The sequence below is a fragment of the Leuresthes tenuis genome, unplaced genomic scaffold (genome assembly GCF_036924035.1).
Source record: "Leuresthes tenuis unplaced genomic scaffold, fLeuTen1.0.hap1 SCAF_5, whole genome shotgun sequence".
NCBI lineage: Eukaryota > Metazoa > Chordata > Actinopteri > Atheriniformes > Atherinopsidae > Leuresthes > Leuresthes tenuis.
The window spans coordinates 14,262,693-14,282,325 of NW_027325359.1; the positions used below are offsets into that span (position 1 = coordinate 14,262,693).

Genomic DNA, 19,633 nt, shown 5'->3' on the forward strand with positions numbered 1-19,633 from the left:
AGTTGTGCGCACATGACCAAAATCATGGAAACAAGAAGAACCATTCACATCGACCAAACAAACCGCCGTGCACTTCTGCAGCAACATCTCATTTGCAGGTGCCTCACAACTGTTTCGCTTGTTCTCCAAGGAGATCTCTCATGAGACTTGAGAATCACAAGAAAGGCAGTGTCCTTTCAAACTGGCCCCATGCACAAAAAGCCAAGCCAGAGACACCTGGCGATGACGTCAGCCATATTGAAGATCTGCATACACAAAGCTTTCAGGACCCCATACTCACCTGTTCATTGTGCACAATGACTAGTTTGACAATCATGATGTTGATGAGGTTTCCTACGCTGGGGTCTCTGTACACCGCTGCTACCTGTAACAAAGACAAAACACACAGACAAGAAATGCAAACCTCCACTAACCTGAGCCAGAACGCAGATAAGGTCAGTCTAAAGGCTAGTCTACTTCTTACAGCTTTGTACTTATAGTCAGAAAATTGCTTATTTTCGGTTAACCTTTATTTGATGCAGGGTTTAGGGTTAAGTTTAATTAACAGGGTATCAAACCCAATTAAATTCCCCAAAAGAGATTACTTTTATTGACCCAGCAATAAGCATGAAACTTCAGCAAAGGTAGAACTCGCAGTCTCTCTATGAAGAAAGTAAGAATCCATTTCTTTCCCCCTCTGCTTTTCTCCTGCACCCATGTCATGGTTTGCCAGCAGTCTCCTGAGGCTGTGTCCGGCCTCATGACAGGAACTCATTAGTTCTCTATAAACATTTAGCTAGTCTTTGCCTAGGGGAGGTAAACGTGTCCTTGGCCTGCTCGTAGGGAGCATGTCTTTGGTCTAACCACGGCATACAGGACGTTGGTCCTTACGCTCTCATCCCAGTATGTTATTAGATGAAAGGAACTAAAGCCAAGAAAGTCTCAAACAGCCAAATACAAACGTGGAGCAAATTTGTAGCTGCATGGCATGTATCAGTAATATGTTTGGTAATGATAAGAAACTTACTTTGTTCCATTTCATATATACAACAATAAACAAGAGTGATATTCCATGAGAGATTTGCTAATTGAGAAAGCAAAATATAAAGGTTTGGTGAGAGCCTCATCAAAAATTTCACAGGTGGATGAGGCTCTTGAGGAGGTACCTGAACTCATTTTCACATTTTATTACATTTATGTGGAGTAGCAGAAAGAAATCTGGTTACGTTAGCTTTAGTCACCAGTTATTTTACAAAACATATGGCTATCTTTTAAAATACAGGGTATAGATATTAGTTTGATGAAAGAAGGAACTCTCTGCACTTCTCTTTGGCAGAGAGTAAGCATCATCTGCTACTTATAAAGCTTAACGGCCATTTGGTCATGACTGTAATCCACATAATGCCCCTCATGAGTAGCCTAGCAATTTGCACTCACTTTGTGTTAGACTTCTCTTGGATAGTTCGTGGTTTTGAAACTATTAAACTGACAGGCTTTAATGTGGAAAAAACTGATTGTTTTGGCGAGAGGTAGCGTAAATCAAATAAATCCTTAAATCAAAAAGTTGGTGGTTTAACATCCAGCGTTAATATCCTCCTCTACATGTCATAGTGTTCGCAGTGTCTCACAGGATTAAACGATTTGTAAATCTCATAAACAAGTACCTTATTCACAATAGAACATAGAAATCTTTTTGGAAAGGGGTGTTTTTCATTATGTCTTGAAAAATGTTGGCTCATCTTGAATTTGATGGCAGCAACATGTCTCAAAAAAATTTGGATGGGGGCAACAAAAGGCCGGCAGAGTAAGTGATTCTAAAAGAGAAACGGGTGGAGAATTAGATTGCCGCTAATTAGATTGGATGGCAACAGGTCAGCAACGTGGTTGAGTTTAAAAAGAGCACCTTAGAGAAGTAGAGTCTCTTTGAAGTAAAGGCAGGCAAAAGCTCAGCAGTCAGCAAAAAATAGTACCCCAACATGAAGTTGTTAAGACTTTGAGTATTCCTTCATCTACAGTTCATAATATCATAAATATAATCTGGAGATATCTCTGTGTGTAAGGGGCATGGCTGAAAATCAATATGGACTTGACTTTGTGGGGGAAGAATTCAGGTGCTGGACTACTGTTCTTTCCAGATGTTTGACGACTTTCCTTAAAAGAAAAGATGAAGCTACACAGTGGCAAAAAGGGCCTGTTCCAATTTTTTCAAGACCTGTTGCTGCTGTCAAATTCAATATCAATATAAGCTAATATTTTTTTCATGAAATTGTAAAATGGCTCACCATTGATTTTTGATAATGTTTTCTATATGCTATTGCGAATAAAATATTGGTTTGGGAAATAGATAAGGAATATAAAGACTTCAGCTACCGATGGACACATGCATGGCAGGAGTTATGCTTTGAACTCAAACCTAACAACAAAAACTGGCACATTTAAAACACTGACTGCAATCTCTTTCAAGGATAACACTCTATTGACAATCATTACTCTGTCAAAGGTTAATACCGTCATACTGGTGAGAGATGAAAAACACAGTTCAGTCCAAGTGATAATCCTATTCAGCCTTGACACACTTATGCTAAACATTCAATCACACTGTCAGTGCATTGATTAGCAGCCTGCTCTCCCTGTCTGATTTAGGAGTCATAAAGAGGGTCAAGACACTAAGTCAGAAAGGAACCAATTAACAAGGTTGACTGTGGCTGACGCCGCAGCATGCTGAGGTCACTTCAAGGTTTACAACCAAAATGTCAAACAGTAAAATCTGAGACAGGAAGCACTTAAACACCAGGCAAAAGTGTACATATTTACATTTTTACCTCCCTTTAATAGTGACTTGCTATGGAGAGAACTTTGTTCTATTCACAGCAGGATCTCATGTTCAGTCCCTGGTCACATAGAGAACTAATGTAACTTCAATTTTGTTTAAGGCGGTAAACATTTAACAGCATTTGGATAAGAAAGGTGTTACTCTGTAAATCCTTTTCTCACCAAGGTTCACTTTTATCAGGCTCAATGACACCGACAGTGCTGCCGGAGAATCAAGCCACAAGAGGCTTTTCAGCAAAGGTTAACTGAATTCATCAGTGAAAAAGAAGATGAGCAGCAACTCGCTACTGCCAGTGAATGGCATGAGGGATAAACACTGTTACTCTGTAAAAACAATCGCTGCCTTCAAATGAAACTTGTGGGCAACTAATGAGATGTTATGTTGAATTAAGAGTTTCCTGGATAATGCAATTACAAAATACATGTTGTTCGTCGATTTTAATTTCAATCCACTTTTGACTAGAGGCAGTAAAGGGAATATCATGGTCAGCTATGTGAGCTAAATGTAAGCTAACGCACCGAGGACTGCGGGTCTGGCCACCGAGCTTCAACACTGACAGCTATCTGAAAATCATCATTGGGAAAAACTAGTAGGGGAAAACTTCTGTAAAAAGTAAAAGTAAAACTACAAAAATGAAACTTTATCAATAACAAAAAAAAAAAAAATGAATTTAAGAAACATTATTTTACTTACTACTGACATGATTGTTAGGATGTAGTGCTCCAGGTTGCCCCCATGGTGACGCGCCATTTTGGCGTCCGCTGTCACCATTAGCTCAACGTAGCGAGGATAGGAGAGGAAGCGCTTGCGCCTTCGTGCGGATGCGGCGTGCGTGCCGGTGGAGTTGCTTTCTGAGTAAGGTTGTTCGTCTACTGTCGCTCGAAGAGAGTCCAGTTCCTCTCCCATACTGCCTCTGCTCTCAAAGGAGACTGGTCTCTCGGAGTTCTCTGCTTTAAAAGAAAAGGAGTCATAATAATACTTTTGACGTGCGCACATAGGAATCAACCAAGAACTGTGACAGCTTTATGCTACAAAGGCATCTGCTGAGAGAGCATATTACATCCACAGATCCAGTTACTTAACAGAAGCAGGGTGAACTGCTATGTCAGGATTCAGCCATAAATTGTTTAGTTTTAAGTCATTAAGTCATTAGGGTGCTTAGAAAAACATTTATACCAAGGAGTCAAGCCACTAGTGAGCTTTAAGACTAAGACTTTTAAGGTCAGGCAATCTGCACTCCTGCTGCCTCTGTGTTCGCTGTTCAAACAGAGAAAATCCGTTGATGACAATTTGCCGACTTTCAGATGGACTTCAGTAGGCCCTCCAAAAGGGGGATATAAATCTCCTCAAATGGCCCCACTTCTCCAGCTTTAGCCCCATACATAGTATACGAAAACGATGGCGACAATCATGCTGAAAGCAACAAATCGTGCATATCAAGTGCCAGACTGAAACAATTTCATTTACAGGCCTGAGATGAATGCCTTCAACAAGCAGTCTCAGAACCAGAATGACAGCCGTGTAACGGTGCATATTCAGCTGGTTCAGTTCTGTCAGCTGAACTGCACGTGTGAGCTGGCTACGGGCGATAGATTCCTTCACCATGACAGAGGGAAGTTGAAAGAGATAGACAGAGGAAAGCTGTAAGTGTGAGCAGGTTTTTTGCATTGGAGCAAAGGATAAAAAAAAAGTGAGATGTTTGAAGCAGATTTATCAACACAATAACATGGGGAAGAGAGATAAGCCTTCGACGGCGCTTTAGCCCTCCACCCCAAAAAATCAGAACCTTGCAGTTTGATCTCAACTGCTATATCGAGCACAGATGCTCATCAGTGCTGGACAGCTATTCATTGCATTGTTAGGGGTGTACAAGCTGACTGACGAAGCATACGGACCATTGCAGATTCGCTGTGAGTCTTTCCAACATCATGCTGTGCAAGCAATTGCTTACAGTAGTTTCAACATCTCTCAGTTAGAGGAAGACAAGAAATGCAGCCTGAGGTACTGGTAAATTATTCAAACGTCTTTGTAGGTACAGTGGGAAACTTCCTACTGCGTTGAAGATCAAACTGCACCGGCCTCAACCAATAAACTGACCTTAACTAAGAGCGCCTATGTTTCAGAGCCAAGCATTGTTTGGAGTCCGTCTTCCTAAACAGCCTCCTCAACTCTGGACCAAATGATAATTGTGAAGAGTTCCATTGTGTGCAGGAAACTCAATCTTTCCAGAGGTTCACACAAAGAGAGATTGTGTGTATCTGTTTGGCCCAAAGCCAAAAGAAGAAACACGGAAAGACAACTCATTGAGTGTTCTGCGAGCGTTCAGGCGATGCCCCCAGTGGGCACGCGAGGCACGGCGTAACTTCCTGGCGAACAGCTCTTGCCACCGTGAGGCCCAGCTCCATGCCAGCTCAAGCGTCCAAGTCCAGTCCGCGCACACAGCAAGGCCAGCTGAGCCAGAAGACAGCTTTGTATTTTCCTGGAAAAATCTCTCTGAGGCCAAACCGACGACACTAAACCCCTTAAACAGACTCATCAATGCACGCAGACTGACATCAAAGGGATTACCGAAGCACAGAGGAGTGTCTGCGTCTTCACATGTTGGTTTGAGATTCAGAGTAATAGAATGTGAAATGAATAAAAAAAAAAAAAAAACTAAAGAGAACGTGGTGAAATCACTGTACGCTCTCCCTCATAATAGCCTTTGCAACGGTGCAGATTAGCTACGCACAACTTTTCCCAAATCGTCTTAAACTAAAATCCCACTATCACAGGGTCGTGAGCTGCTACTTACACTATAAGAAGACAGGGGTGCCTGCCCCATGTGCTGGACCCAGTGGGCACTGGGCACCTATGCAGTATCAGATATACCTCCATGTTTATGGACTTCAGGGATTCACTGATCCGACAGCAGGTGTGTAAGCATTTGCAAATGTAATAATTGGTTGACGTAACAATGTGCGCAACCTCTCAATAACGTGTGGAAACGCACTCACTGCACCCACGTATACATCAACAGCGAACAGCTGTGCACACATCTGTGATTTCGATTGGGTTTGAGCCGCCACACGTGTTTACAATAAAGCATTTAATTACTTTAATTTGCAAACCTGAAAGTTTGGAAGGATTTTTGCTGATGTGTATACATGCTCTGTTTGAGCATGTTTATGCACACCGCCCTGTTCAAAGGAATACTGAGATTACAAACTAGATCAAAGAACTACTCTTAGACTCTCCTTCGCCTCTTTGTCATAAGTATCAATGCCAGGAGCCCAACAAAGGAGAACCCACATTTCATTGTTGAACTAATTAAAATTCTTCCACAATGGCCTGCTGTGAAGTTGAGCGCCCTATTCCACAGGTACCAATTGAATAAACAGTATACCTTACACTTAATACATAGTGCCTTGCCTCTATGTGACTCTTGTGTGCTGGAATTTAACTGGCGGTACAACTAAAGAGGGGAAAAATGTTCAAACTCCCGCAGACAGAAGCACAATTAAGTGCAATTCTGTGGCTAGACAGCGAGCAGCAGAGGTGGCTAATTGCCGCTGCTGAAGAAACCTTTCAAAAGGGAAACGGAGTGCCTTCTGACCCCACAGGGTGACACGGGGTTTGTGCACTTACAGTGCTCTCAGCTGTCATTTTCAATTCAGAGACACGCCAAAAGACAACATGGTGGTCAGCTGAAAGAATGTGTTTGTAGTCACAGACTTCCTGAGAAGAAGCATAACACTACTGACAGGCACTGAAAACTTATTTTTGTAAGAGATTCCCATCAATATTCAGTTAAATGGCAGATGGGTAATTCATCAAAGCTAAAACTAAGTGCCCACAGCCTTCCTAAATGTCACAAACCTTTCTCTGCACTGATTAATCGTCCTCATTAGCAGATGACAGCTGAAGGATACTGACTGTCACCAGACAAACTGTCTTCAATTTTGACAGGAATTTGGCTCCATCTGGAGCATTCATCTCTGCTTCGGGCCAAAGAGATAGCAAAAGATAACAACGTATACAATTAGATTACAATCACAGTATCAAAGAAGCAAAATGTCTATATTTTTTCATCGGCTCACCAAAATATGTCTAAAACCAAAACGTGGAGGAGCCAATGATGGTTTATAGAGTGGTATTAAAAACATCAACAGAACATCTCGGCTGCCTTTAGAGCACACACATAATTCAGTTTATTTTTTGGTCCATGAAACCCCTTTTCATGCATTTTTGTGCCAATAATATAACCACTTTTTAAGATGTGACAAACCTAAAAGCAGGGCCAAAAGATCCCTTCTTGATGGAGGTAAGAATAATAAATTACACATACAGACTTACAAATGTCCATACATCTTTCCTAAATTGATTGCAAGAATCTGGGGACGCATTACATCACCAAGTCTCTGGATTCTATCGAATGTCAGTCTGCAACATCTCATCTATAACTCGGTTTTGTTTCACAGCTTCACAGCCTTCTATTGGAGGAGTGTTGCAGAACTCCCAAAGCTTCGGCAGCTGAATTCCACTGCTTGTCTTTTCTCACACTGTCCTTGATACATATCGTCTAACGCCATCTGTCAGCATTTCAGACGCTCTTTCAGGTGTCAGAAAGGCGTCTTTCATGCTGAAGACTGCCAGCGTTCTCTTTGCCGTTTCTTTGTCTAACTTCCTGCGAGGCTTATCGACTCTGGCTCTGTTAAAAATAGGCCAGGGAAGCAAGTATAGCACTGAGTGCTGCTTTTGGGATGCTTCTGAAATGATCGGCCATGATCAGTTCCAACAGTTGTTTTTGCTGAAGAAAAACAGAAAGTTGATATAATTTTTTTTTCACCACTGTCAGTAGGACAAACCCTAACCTAAACCTACTGCAGATTCTGAACCATCGTTTTTGGCCTTGACATATACAAAGCAGGTCTGTGGTTTTGAGTGATGTGTCGCCTCTCAGATGATAAACGGCCAGAGCTGCAGGCGACAGCAACAAGGTTTCACTGGCTAGCTCTGTGAGCTGCCTTCCCAAAGTCCGCCTCAGTGGGAAGCTGTCACTCACATGTCACCCAGTCTCACCTCTGTCTGTCACCCATGCCGTCATGTAGTCAGTCACCATTAGACAAGTTGTTATAACCATTCCCTTCACCCAGCATTCGTGAAGAATGTCCAGACAGTAGACAGAGGCAGAAAATAGCCTCAGCTGGAATCTGTCACGGGAACTCATGAGACAACACAACACATCGGGTTCAATAGGGCCAGTGCTTCAGGACAGGCAGACACAAGGCGGCTATTAAAGTTACTGACTGCATGTACTGTAGTTCTCTAGTGCCCTGTTCAGAGATGGTGTTATCTTAACATCAGATGACAATGAGTGCAATTATTAGCAGCTTACACTATCTGTCATGCAATGTTATGAAAACTGAGGCAGTAATGGGACTGGGCATCACTCCTGCAAGGAAAATCTGTACATTACTCAGAACTAACATACGCGAAAGCTTTTTTTTTTTTTTTTTTTTGATGAATTTCACAGTTAAAACTCAAATGATCATCTTGGCCATCCAAATACATACGATTCATTTGAAGGCCAAAGAAAAATTCAGATGCTCCAACATCAACAACATAGTGGTTAAAAAAAATGTACCCATCAGAATCAGGTGTATAAGAAGAAGGGGAGGTAGAGGGGGCTTGGGAGAAGACAGGAGACACTGCCAAGCTGCCAAGACAGACACTTGAAGAGAGACGCATCCTCTGTAATGCTCACTTAGCAAATCCCAGCACTCAGTGGGACACTTCACCCCCAGACAGCCTGAAGAGATGACATATATGCTTTCGCAAACACACGTACATAAGCAAACTCCATCTGTAGATGCACACAAAAGCCCAAAAACAACCTTTTTGCGTGGCCAACAATAGGTGCTTCCTGGAATGGGGACGCTCAGTCAGTCCAGGGGGGAAGAGGGCTCATGGCAAACTTTAGCCTTTTGGAGCCATGGGACATCCAGAAGCTTCACACCATCCAAAGCCAGACCCTAAAGGTGTGTGTTGGGGGGGTTGTCTGAGTGATCATTGCTCACGCATCATGTCCTAGACTGATCAGTTTTCCTGATCCTAGTCAATAGTCACAGTTAACAGGAAGATTAAGGCCTTAATGCACGCATAGTTGCCAGTGAGAACCAGTAAACAAGTCTGGCAACTGTAGAAAGTGAACACCTCTGTACACCACTTTTTAGTTCAGAAAACGAGGAAGGAATTCTGATGTTCTACTCCCAAGCAACTATTAGCTTAGCTCCACTGTCCAAATTCCTCCCCGCTTCTCCAAAGTGAGGGCGGTCCGAGCGCTGTAGGACGCTGACATCTCTTAACACAACCCTTTTTCAAAAGAAAATGACTCCAAACAAAGAGGGAAGTGAGGTCACAACCAACAAGTGATTCCATTCACATACATGAGAGTGCAAAGGGAGATCGGGCAGCGATTCAAGTCGGCTAGTTCAAAGCGCAGTCGGGGGAGGACATTTTTCCAAGTAAATAAACCCATTGACATAACAACCTGAAGCTAGCACATGAACTACCATGTATACACAGTGGGCACCAGGGCCAGGGGCTCCTATATGCTGAGCTGAGGGTCAGGGGGCACCGATGCCATTTGTTCCAAGAATTGCTGCTATCAAAGCAACTCACTTCACCATCCCCTCCGCCCTCAGTTGGCCGTCAAGAAATCTGGAGAAGTGTCTGAGAGCCAACACTGGAACACTAGGTGTTTGGATTTCAGTTAGCTCTCAAGCTGTCAGTATATTCAAGTCACTGTTTCTAATTCACACAAAATACGACACCCCGCAGCTTCAGACGCGCAGCCGGAGACTGTGAGAAAGAGCTACAGCCCAGTTCCGCTTCCCTTCGCCTCTCGCTTGTCTTCACATGGATTTTAGCAAACACAGAGAGGACAGCGAGAGAAGAATCTGCCCCTATCTGCAGCCGCCCTCATCTTTGTGGTTATCTCTGTCGAAGGACGACGCAGGGATTTGCGTGCAGGCTCAGAGACAGATACCCTGTAGAATGTGTCATTAAAGGTTGAAGCTGTGTTGTGATTTGGGCCTGGTGAGCTTCTTGCTGAGATGCTTTTAAAATCCAGAACCAGGCACAACAAGACGCTGGGTGACTTTCAAACATTAATCATCCACTCAACAGCTATCTACTTCAGAGGTATTCTAAACAGCAGGGAAGCCACCCAGGTTGGCTGCCAGAGGAAGAAAACTGATGCAACTGCTAAGTACGTCACTCAGTGAAGCCCTAGTTCCCGAGGCTGCTCGGATTTCCAATCTGCTCCCAAATGTTTTATTTGAAGTTTGAGCCTAAAAAGTGCATATATTTTAAGCTCCCAACCATTCAACAGCACAGACGGAGACACCGTGGCGCTTTTATCAACAGTGCATGAACACACGCAGTGGAGAAAAGCTCCTGAAGACAGGTATAAGGCCATGTCCTGGCTGCTGAAATAACAAAAAAGGATTTCCCATCACGGTAACACTTTAAAAGCCCTTATCAGTCCACTTCTACCTCTGACACCTCACAGGCAGTGACGGCACATGCACGGCAAAGTCAAGTATTTGTGTGCATCGGAGATGACAGACGCTAAGTAAAAACAAAACTTTGTGTTAAATTCATCTGTGTGGACGCAGAGCCTTCCTTTTTCCTTTTCAACACCTTTTTTTTCTTCTTGCAGAGACTGTACAAACACTGGAAAACTCCTTCAGCTTTAACATACAGGAGTCCCCGCTGTTGTTCCGGAGGAGCCTGAAGTGTTCTAAGACACCTCTCAGGCATCATATCTGAAGGGAAATGCGTATCTAAGCAGATATATCTTTCAGCTGATACACCTTTTGTTTTGTGAAGTTGTGCTTGATAAATCTCCTTTCATCTTAGTCGTTTTTTTCTTTCAGGGCACATGTAAAAAAAGAGAAGCGTTAAGATGAGGGAGAAGGAGAAAAAGAAGAGTCATAAGATGACTGACCCTGACAAAGAGTGCTTTTGTAGCTCTTCAAAAAGATACGAGAATCTGCCCCTTACCAACATCACGGACTGCTAGGCCATTTATGTGATGAGATCAATTAGGAAATTGTTATTCTTAACTTGCTATGGCTGGTTCTGGTAGGATTTTACTAACATGAACTGAAATGCATTCAACTCAGTGGTGATTTGGGAAGCCATCACCCACCAGCGACAATAAAGATCAATGGGTTAGTGTATAAATCAGAGGGGTACAAATGGCTTGAGAAGAAAGTATCTTCTTTGATTACCAGCAGGGCTATCTACCTGACAATTATTGAGAAACTTCTCACAAATATTCTGCATCCTGCGCATGTTTGTCAGCTAACAGCTCGGCACTCCTGTGCGTCTTGACTCTTTCCAGTCACAGTCATACGCTGACTTAGTTTAATAAGAAACAATAGGGAGGAGAAAGAGCCCGTAGAGACGGACAAAGGAAAAGAGAGGAGCAATGAGGGCAAGACCAAAGCCCAGAGGAAAATGCCCCACATTCCAGGAGCAGGGGCAGCAACTTCAAGCATTTAGCAAGCAGACTGGCACGTGCCAAGTCAGTGTTTCTATCTAACCTGCTAGCAGCAGCATGCACTGCTCTCCTTCCCATAAAAAGACATGACTGGCTTGTTAGTCTTGGCTCAGTGTGGCCTTCAAAGAGCCCATTTATCGCCACATCTGGAGAGGGACCTATCTGATAAAGCTAAGGAGCCGCAGCCCGGGACACCTCATAATCCTAACCCAGGACCACTGGTTCTTTTAATCCTCCTGCTCGTTGTTTACCTGTCTCTCCTTTGATGAAGCCCCGCAGGCGTGTCGCACATTTTACATGACTCCCCGTCTGCTATTTCCTGCAGCACAGCGACTATGATTTCAACCCGAATTTAAATTTATAGTCAAGGAGATTAGGATTCAGAATGTAGCGGATCTTCCTGAGACCTTTTGAGTCATTCACACAGACGTCACTCAATGGGTTCTTGAGGGAGAGTAAATTGAAACAAGTCTAAGAGGGGGGCAAGAGAGACGCTCTCTCTCAGTCTCCATTTACCACACACAGACTGAAAGGATAAAAGGGCAAAGCATATTAAAGCAGCATTGGCCTGGCCCAAGGTCAGCCCAGGTTTTTTAACCCCCCGACACACACAATGACCACCATCAGATGACAATGGCTACGTTCAGACAACAAGCAAATCAAGCAGCCGGCACATAAAAGATTTATTGCACCGCACAACAAAAGGCCGCCCTCGAAGCTGCCTCTGAGGACAACTTTCGGGTCTTCCGTGGAGGCGAACTCCGCTCGGTCACACTGCTTTCTCTGGAGGGCCTCTGCGCCACCCAAAAAGGCGTCAACCATAAAAATTCAAATGAAAACGGGGGAACTTTCAAGCAGCCTACCAAGCGGAAAAACCTCTCCTGTTCTTTTCAGTCCAACCGCAACTAAAAAGCAATTATTCCTATCCTTGTCTGAGCTCCTGCCACAGACCTGGGACTGAATGCTCCAGCAGAGGAGGAGTGAAAACAGCAGGCAGTGTTGGGGCCAGTTTTGCTCAATTAAGCTGAGGTGCAGCTTTCATTAACACCCCTTAATCAAGGTTGAACTTATTTAGGAATCCTGAAAGCCAAGAATCGTGACTGAGTATAATTAAAAGTCTAGGGCAGTGTTTATCAATCAGAAAGTGAATGCAGGTGATACGGAGGTACATGTTTGTGGGTTAAAGTCAGACAGACAGTGGTTACAGGTGGCGCAGTTAGGTAGTCTGTTACCTGAGGCAGCACAGGGCTCATCAGGATTCGAGATGTTCCTTTTCCTCTCATGTCGATAGACAATGTGGGGTTTGTTGTGTTCTTCGTCATATTCCTCCCCCACAGCATTTAAAAGAGGCTCCAAGAAGTATTCACCGCGTTGTGTCGTAAAAGTTCCAATCTGGGGGAGAAAAAAAGGAAGACGTCATCGATGGCTTTGGAATGAAGCAAGCGCTCGCATGCGAGGACGCTGCACTGTACATGCGTCGGCTCAGTTTACAGATATGTTTCATTCACAGGTTGTGGTCTCACTGCTGTTATTCTGTTCTCGCCAGGGGCACCACTTTGCACCTAACTTCCACACTTTTGAGTTTTTTTCTTTTTCTTTGACAGGTACACATGGAAAGAACATGCTGATTCAGAAATGTGAACGTTGTGAAACAGGTCACGACTTTTACATGATTGTCAATGCATAAGCAAGCGATTGTGTTTCTGTCAACCATTCCGTACATTTATACAGTGGCTTCTGAGGCCTTCCACAACTTTGAAAATGCGTCTCCATTCACGGCCTGACGGTGGGAGGAGTGACATCATCACACCGACAGGGCTACTGACAGAGGAATGCTAATATTGATTTGACAGCTCAGTTGCTCACAAAGCTTCTTAGCTCACTCAGCCATGAGGCTCAGAGCTGTTTGCATGGTAATTTCATGCGCACACTTAAGCAGGATATTGGACACTGGAATGTTATCTTAAGGGCAGCATTACTCCATAACTGTCCCCACAAGTGATGGATATTTGACAACGCAAAACAGACAAATCGGATATGGAAAACAAGTCCAAACTGTTTGTGTACTTTTCCTCTCTGCCTTTTATAAGACAAGTGAAGGAATTGTTCGGTGGCACATATACACCACACCTCCTGAGAACCACTGCAGGCCTTGAGCTGTATTGTAATGACTAGCCTGTAAAAACACTGCCCGGCATAAAAGCACCATCAGCTCTGGAAACAGCCCTCAGAGACACACATTTTCCACGGCTGCCGATGCAGCCATGCAATCATTCACGTTCTTCAGCTCTGAGAAGCCAATGTGCAGAAGTCAAACTACTACTGTATTTCGAACCAATCACCACAATGACAGAATCACTGACTGATAATTTTGTACAAACCCATCAGTCTTTTCATTTGCTAAGGACAGTGCGATATGACGATCTCAGACTGTGAGTTCAGATACTGGCAAGGCTGATAAGGAACAGGAAGTGTTGACCCAATAGCATTTGTAGTCAAAATAAAAATGCATCCAGCCATTTCTACACTGCCCTGTTTTCCTATTGAGCACAAAGCTGAAGGATTAGAGTACGTACGTTTAACTGAAATGCATCAGTATTAACAAATCTGACCTCCACGGGAAAGCTTCATATCCATGAAAACATCTAAAATAATACAATGCATGCATTTCCTAGCATGCTCAGTGACCCTTTCTATGTGTGGAAAAATCTGAATATTTGCTTTCAGTGCAGAACATTTTGTAAATTCTCATCATTTCTGCACACGAATGTTCTTTGGAGGTAAATACGGGTGAGCTGCAGCCTTTCTACAACCACAGCTGCGGCAATCTCAGCATAATGAATGACTTATACATTGTTACAAGTAGTAGATGTTTACCTGCGCGTTGTAAATCACTATCTACAGTGGGTGAGCTTTAATCAGATGATAATGGTTGAGTCCCTCTCCCTCTGGTTCTCATGGGGTGTTCACAGGAGTCTGAATAGATAAATGATCTGTTTTTTAGGGTTTTTCAGGCCGAGGTGGCAGAGTTTCAGGGTTTCCCAGCTTTAGCTCAGCGGCAAGTCTGGCAGAAGTTTGGAAAGGCACAAAAGTTGCTGTTCATCAGCGGGTGCTGAACTGGACTTTAAACTGAGAGGCTTCTATTTGAAGCGAGGTAACGCCGACTGTCGGCACACATCTGTTTAACCAAATCCCACAAAGGCACAAAGAAAGCCTGCGGGCGCTGAGTCATCCAAAAGTGACGCACAGCTGCACACAACCTCTGACGTTAAATAGCACATAGAGGTGTCAGGAGTCCAATCTTAAAACAGAGGTGCGTCATTTGGAGATGACTTGATTTCTCAGCACAGGCTGTCCTACGACACAATTCTATTCTGTGGGTGAGCTGAGAGGGCCTGCCTCACCACAAGCTAACTTTTCCCACGGTGTGAGCAGTCCTTCAGATCCCCACAAACCTTCATTGGCAGTTGTCTCCTCTTCGGGGCATTCTCCTCTTTCCTGCCCATCACAGCTCACTTTGAAAAGGCCAAAACCTCCTAAACCCTGACCCCACCACCGCCACCCCTTCTCCAACTGCCCCCTGGGGATAGCTTTGAGTAACTCTGGACCAAAGGGGAACCTGCTTTTTCCTAGACTGACCCCTTTGTTTTAGGGCTGAATTATTCCTTAATGACCTCATCTCAGCACAATGTGGCCTGGCCGTTAAGCCCCAGTGATCAGAAACGGACACATTTATGACCCAATAGCCTCTGGTGCTGTATCCATTGTCTTGTCATTCTCAGTGAGTGATAAGATTGTTTAAAAAGGAAGCAAACACGTTTGGATGAGTGAGTCGTGCATCAAAGTAGGGGGGGGGGGGGGGGGGGTACTACAGGCTTATTACCCTGATAATTGCAAGACCTCTCAAGTCTTAAATTGCTGCGTAAACATGAAAAAAAGGCTTTATTTGCTTGTTTCTGTTCCATAAAGCTCCACGAAATGCAAGTCGTCTCCTACACACAGCGTTTCCATAATCTAATGTCTCAGTGGGAGTACAATCACCACTTCCACTGTGAATGTTGGAGCTCATAGAGACACAAAGCGCAGCCGGTACCCTCTGCATACAGTCCTGGCACTGTACACGGTGCACCAATCTAAAATAAGGATTATGACGCTAACATGGGCTGGGCTGGGATAGGCACAGGGATACTCCAAGGCTATGGTCACTCTGACTGTGTTGCTGTTGCCAGCAAACATCCCCCAACACAGAATCTGGCTGGCGCGACCGAGGTCAACCCCCTGCTCCTGGATCAGTAACCTCATATGACCCATGAAGTCACCCTCTTCAACAGTTATCAGATTCTCTCCCACAGCAGTCAGCAAATTAAATGACTAGGGCATTAGGATCCCCACTTGACACATAAATATATTTATGGGGATAGGGATTATCTCGCTTGCTCTGTCTCTCGTAATAAACTCATAATTACCCAATAATTCCTTTACAGTCCTGTTAGATCGGGTAGATGTGACAAGAGGCAACACACTCTGTTTGAGACTGTATAAGGACCAGCCTGATGGTCAATTTTCAACTTCAGTCAGTTAAAACTGGGGGGGGGGGGGGAGACAACCCTCCATTGGCATCGTCAAATGTCAGCTTAAAATATTTTTTAAAGGTCCTCCTTTGGAATTTCTGCAACTTTTTAAGAACAAATGTTTTTTTCAAGTTACAAATGTGGTTAACATGTCCATCAAGTCTTTTCATCAAGTGTCGCAGGACATTTCATGGGCAAAATCAGCCAAACCTGACCACTTGTGGGGCGGTACGGCTATTTTGCACATACTGCGAGGAACCATTAACATGTGAAGCAAACACAAGCCACTTGGAGAAGTGAGCAAGTGGAACAGTGGGGGGCTTGTGTGTGCAGGTAGAGATCTGGGCAGGACTTTATGAGCACATTCAAAGATCATATTCACTGACTGAGGGAAAAGCTGCAGGGTCATATCCCAAGTGATTTTGAGGCCGTGGAAGTTTTTTTTTTTTTTTTTTTTAGGGCAACTGACTGCTGGATTGAGACTTTAAAGAGTCCCCACGGCAACACAAATGCAGCTAATAAACAGAATATCACAGTCTTTTCATTTGCTCGCCCTCTCCTCACACAACAGAACAGCCACTGCGAACTGGAGCAGATCAGGGCTACACTTCAGCCAAGCAGCCTCTATCATTACACCTAGACGCGGTGTCCAACGGGAGCATCACCTCACAGGCTCAGAAGTTCATGTCTCCTCGGTGTCATTAGTTCAGCTGGCACTTGCTCCCGTTACACTCCGGCACACTTCACTTAAGTTGCGGGTTGGTGCATGGATGTGATCCGTTGAAGTGGGAGAAAGCATGTCAGCATCGCTTGATTAAAGAGAGAAGGTCGAGAGACGCCAATACTCACCAGGCCGGTGCACAGGCTGAACGCCGCAGCGTGCTCGCTCTTCGCGTTGACGTGTCCGCGGAAAAAGCAGTGCCGCATTTCTCCCCGGTCGTGGAAGTAAGAGTCCGTGTCGTTGCCCTGTTCGGCTCCCAGGTGTGTCACTGTGTATGAGGGGGATATGAAACTGGAATCCGCGGTGAGGTTGAGATGAAAGCGCTCCCCGAACGCATCAATCCTGTAATGAACCCGCACGCCCGACAGCTCATCATTCAAACTTCTCCGTCTTCGTCTGTAGTGTAATTTGTGGGGGAATGATTCTCCAAAGTCATTCACTCGGAGCGGAGTGATGATTTCATACGATGACAGCTGCTTGATGAAGCTTTCTGGAAAGAAAAAAAAAAAGTCAAAGAAAGATGGGATTCGGAATCAAAGTAGCGACATTAATGAATGCAGATGAAGGCTTTTCATCAGTCTCAAACATGCTCCAACTGACATACATACATGACATACTTTAGTGTAGGGAACGAAGCAAAAGTACCTTGTTTAGGATGCAATCGGTTCTGCTGAGTCTCCCGGACAAGTGCTGACAGATGACACGTTAGTCCAACCAGCCAGATTGCAAACTGCATGATTTCCTCCGCGAAAGAAACCCAGCGCTGTCCTCTCCAAGGAAGTACCCTCCGTCTCTGCCGAGCGGCTCCCCCTCTCCCTCTCCGTTCCCCCGGCTTCTCAGCAACAGGTCGTGGGATCTGCGGACGCTCTCTGCAGCGCAAGTCTTGCAAAGTGCATTGGCCTCATCGCATTGCTAAACATGCGTCCACTAGCCTCTATAAAGCCTCGCTCTTTATGACGCGCTCATCCCCACCTGACGGGAGAGAAAATAATGCTGCCTAATGTAAACTGCAATCTATACAGAAAGGGGGGGATCGGTGCCAAGTACGCTTTCGTTGCTTTCAGCCATCCCTAGAGCACCCGAAGCCCTCGACAGCTGCGAAGCAACGCCCCTGCAGTCTGCAGAGCCAATGGCGAGCGCGTCTGCACCACCACGCATGGGAGCTGGGTCGCTGCAGTGTATTAAAAAAAAAAAACACCGGGCATTGTGAAAAAACGAGACTAAACAAAAGATTAGTTTTGAAAACATCTTATTTTTCTCTGCAGTGAGAAGGGAAGAAGGAGAGCGAACACTCAAATACAACGATTTGACACCTGGAAGCAGTGCAAGGCCAACAGAATATTGCTCGAGTTGGGATGTAACTTATCTGAGATGGTGAATGGTGACCTCGCGTGTAGTTGACGGAGAAGGTAAACAGGCTGCATTGATGTATTGATCACATCACACGGTGTGCATTGGCTTAATACGCCTAATATCCGAATAAACCGGTTAAGGCAACAGGTGTCATCCATGATGGGCCTCAGGGGCCACAATACACCACTGGAAAAAACATTAAAAAAAATATACAAAACACAACACAGATTTTCCCAAAACACAAGAAATTTCTAAACTCAACTGTATTCCATGACAAGTACATCAAAACAAAGCAGAGGTTTAATGAAACAGAATGGAAATAAGATATAAGAACTAAGAATACGATTTCAGAAATGGCAACATTTTTTTAACGTGTCTGTGCTTCTTTATGTTTTGAAGGCCAGTGCTGCTATGGTAGTCGGTTTCATTGGAGCACCATGTACAGGTGCGTGCTTTGAAATGAGCACGTATGATTGACAGTATGAGGAATGTAATTGTGAAATATTTGGGATTTTTTCTTTCCTTTTCAATCGTATATGCATGGGATACACACACACACACACAAACAAGCTGACATAATATGTCTTATGTTATAATATCTTTTTTTTTTTTATCTTTGCCAGCAGCTGATTCTAACTCAACAGCAGCAGTATGACAGGGGGCTAAACCAGAGAATGCAACATGCAGCAGGCATTACTGAAACAAAACGTGGGATTTGAGTAAAATGGGGCATTTGTTCGGGCAACGCTTTATTTCTTTAATTTTATATGTAGTTTGTTATGCCCCTTATTAAAGCACCCATCAAGTGACTACAAACAGCAATAAAGAAATACCACTTACAAGTTTTTCCCTCCATTATCCTCCCGGCACATGACTTTCTTTTTTTTTCCCTTTCTTTTAGTAACAAGTAGGAAAATTTGAGGTCCAGCTTTATTTTACTGGCATTTACATCCCAGTAACCATCCATCTGGAAGTCAGTTTGGTTACTGTCTTAATGAAAGTATAATTAGGAGATACTATCCTGGCTCGTGGGCTTTAAGCAGTGGGATGTGATTTGCCTCTAACCAAAGAGAAGAACTGCAACGTCTGGTAACCACAAACAAAGCTGTGAAATTCAAATATTGGGCTGTTTTTTAGTTTTTTTCATAGCTGACTTGCAAATGTCAACCACTGACAAGAAACTCTGGGGTCAGTTGGTTTTGTCCACAGTTTGACACTATGAGCGTTTGATTATCTAAATTACGTTTTGGGTTGTAAACACTTTTCCAAAACTTTTACAGTCTTGGCATCTGTTTCCAGACATGTTGGAAACAGACATTTTAACCGACCTATGAGTAACTTAGAGTAATACAATCACAATGGCAAAACTGAGGTATAGATTTCTGTTTTAACCCACAAGACAGGTTGGTTTACAAAAATGGGTTTCTTATTGGAACTGAATATAATAACACGGCAGTTACGAATGTAAGTAACTCATTATCATTATGAACAGCAATGGTTGTGTCTCAATTGAAACAGAAACATACCCACCCAGGGTGGATGAATATAGATACACAAAGTATGCCTTTCATGTTATGAGTCAGGTGTTGTGTGAGGGCAATAAAGAGGATTTAAACTATTGCCTG

General features: G+C 43.9%; 1 protein-coding gene across 1 annotated transcript in view; it reads right to left on the bottom strand.

The window, feature by feature from the left end:
* Positions 1-17,429, bottom strand: part of LOC140307360 (A disintegrin and metalloproteinase with thrombospondin motifs 20) — a 77,329-nt gene extending 59,900 nt beyond the window's left edge. The window contains exons 1-5 of the mRNA XM_072386209.1: positions 17,301-17,429; positions 16,784-17,145; positions 12,596-12,755; positions 3,506-3,759; positions 281-364 (exon numbers count right to left, since the gene is read on the bottom strand). Coding sequence (XP_072242310.1) covers positions 281-364; positions 3,506-3,759; positions 12,596-12,755; positions 16,784-17,145; positions 17,301-17,391 — 951 coding nt within the window. The 5' untranslated portion in view covers positions 17,392-17,429. The remainder of the gene's footprint in view (positions 1-280; positions 365-3,505; positions 3,760-12,595; positions 12,756-16,783; positions 17,146-17,300) is intronic.
* Positions 17,430-19,633: the final 2,204 nt, after the last annotated feature.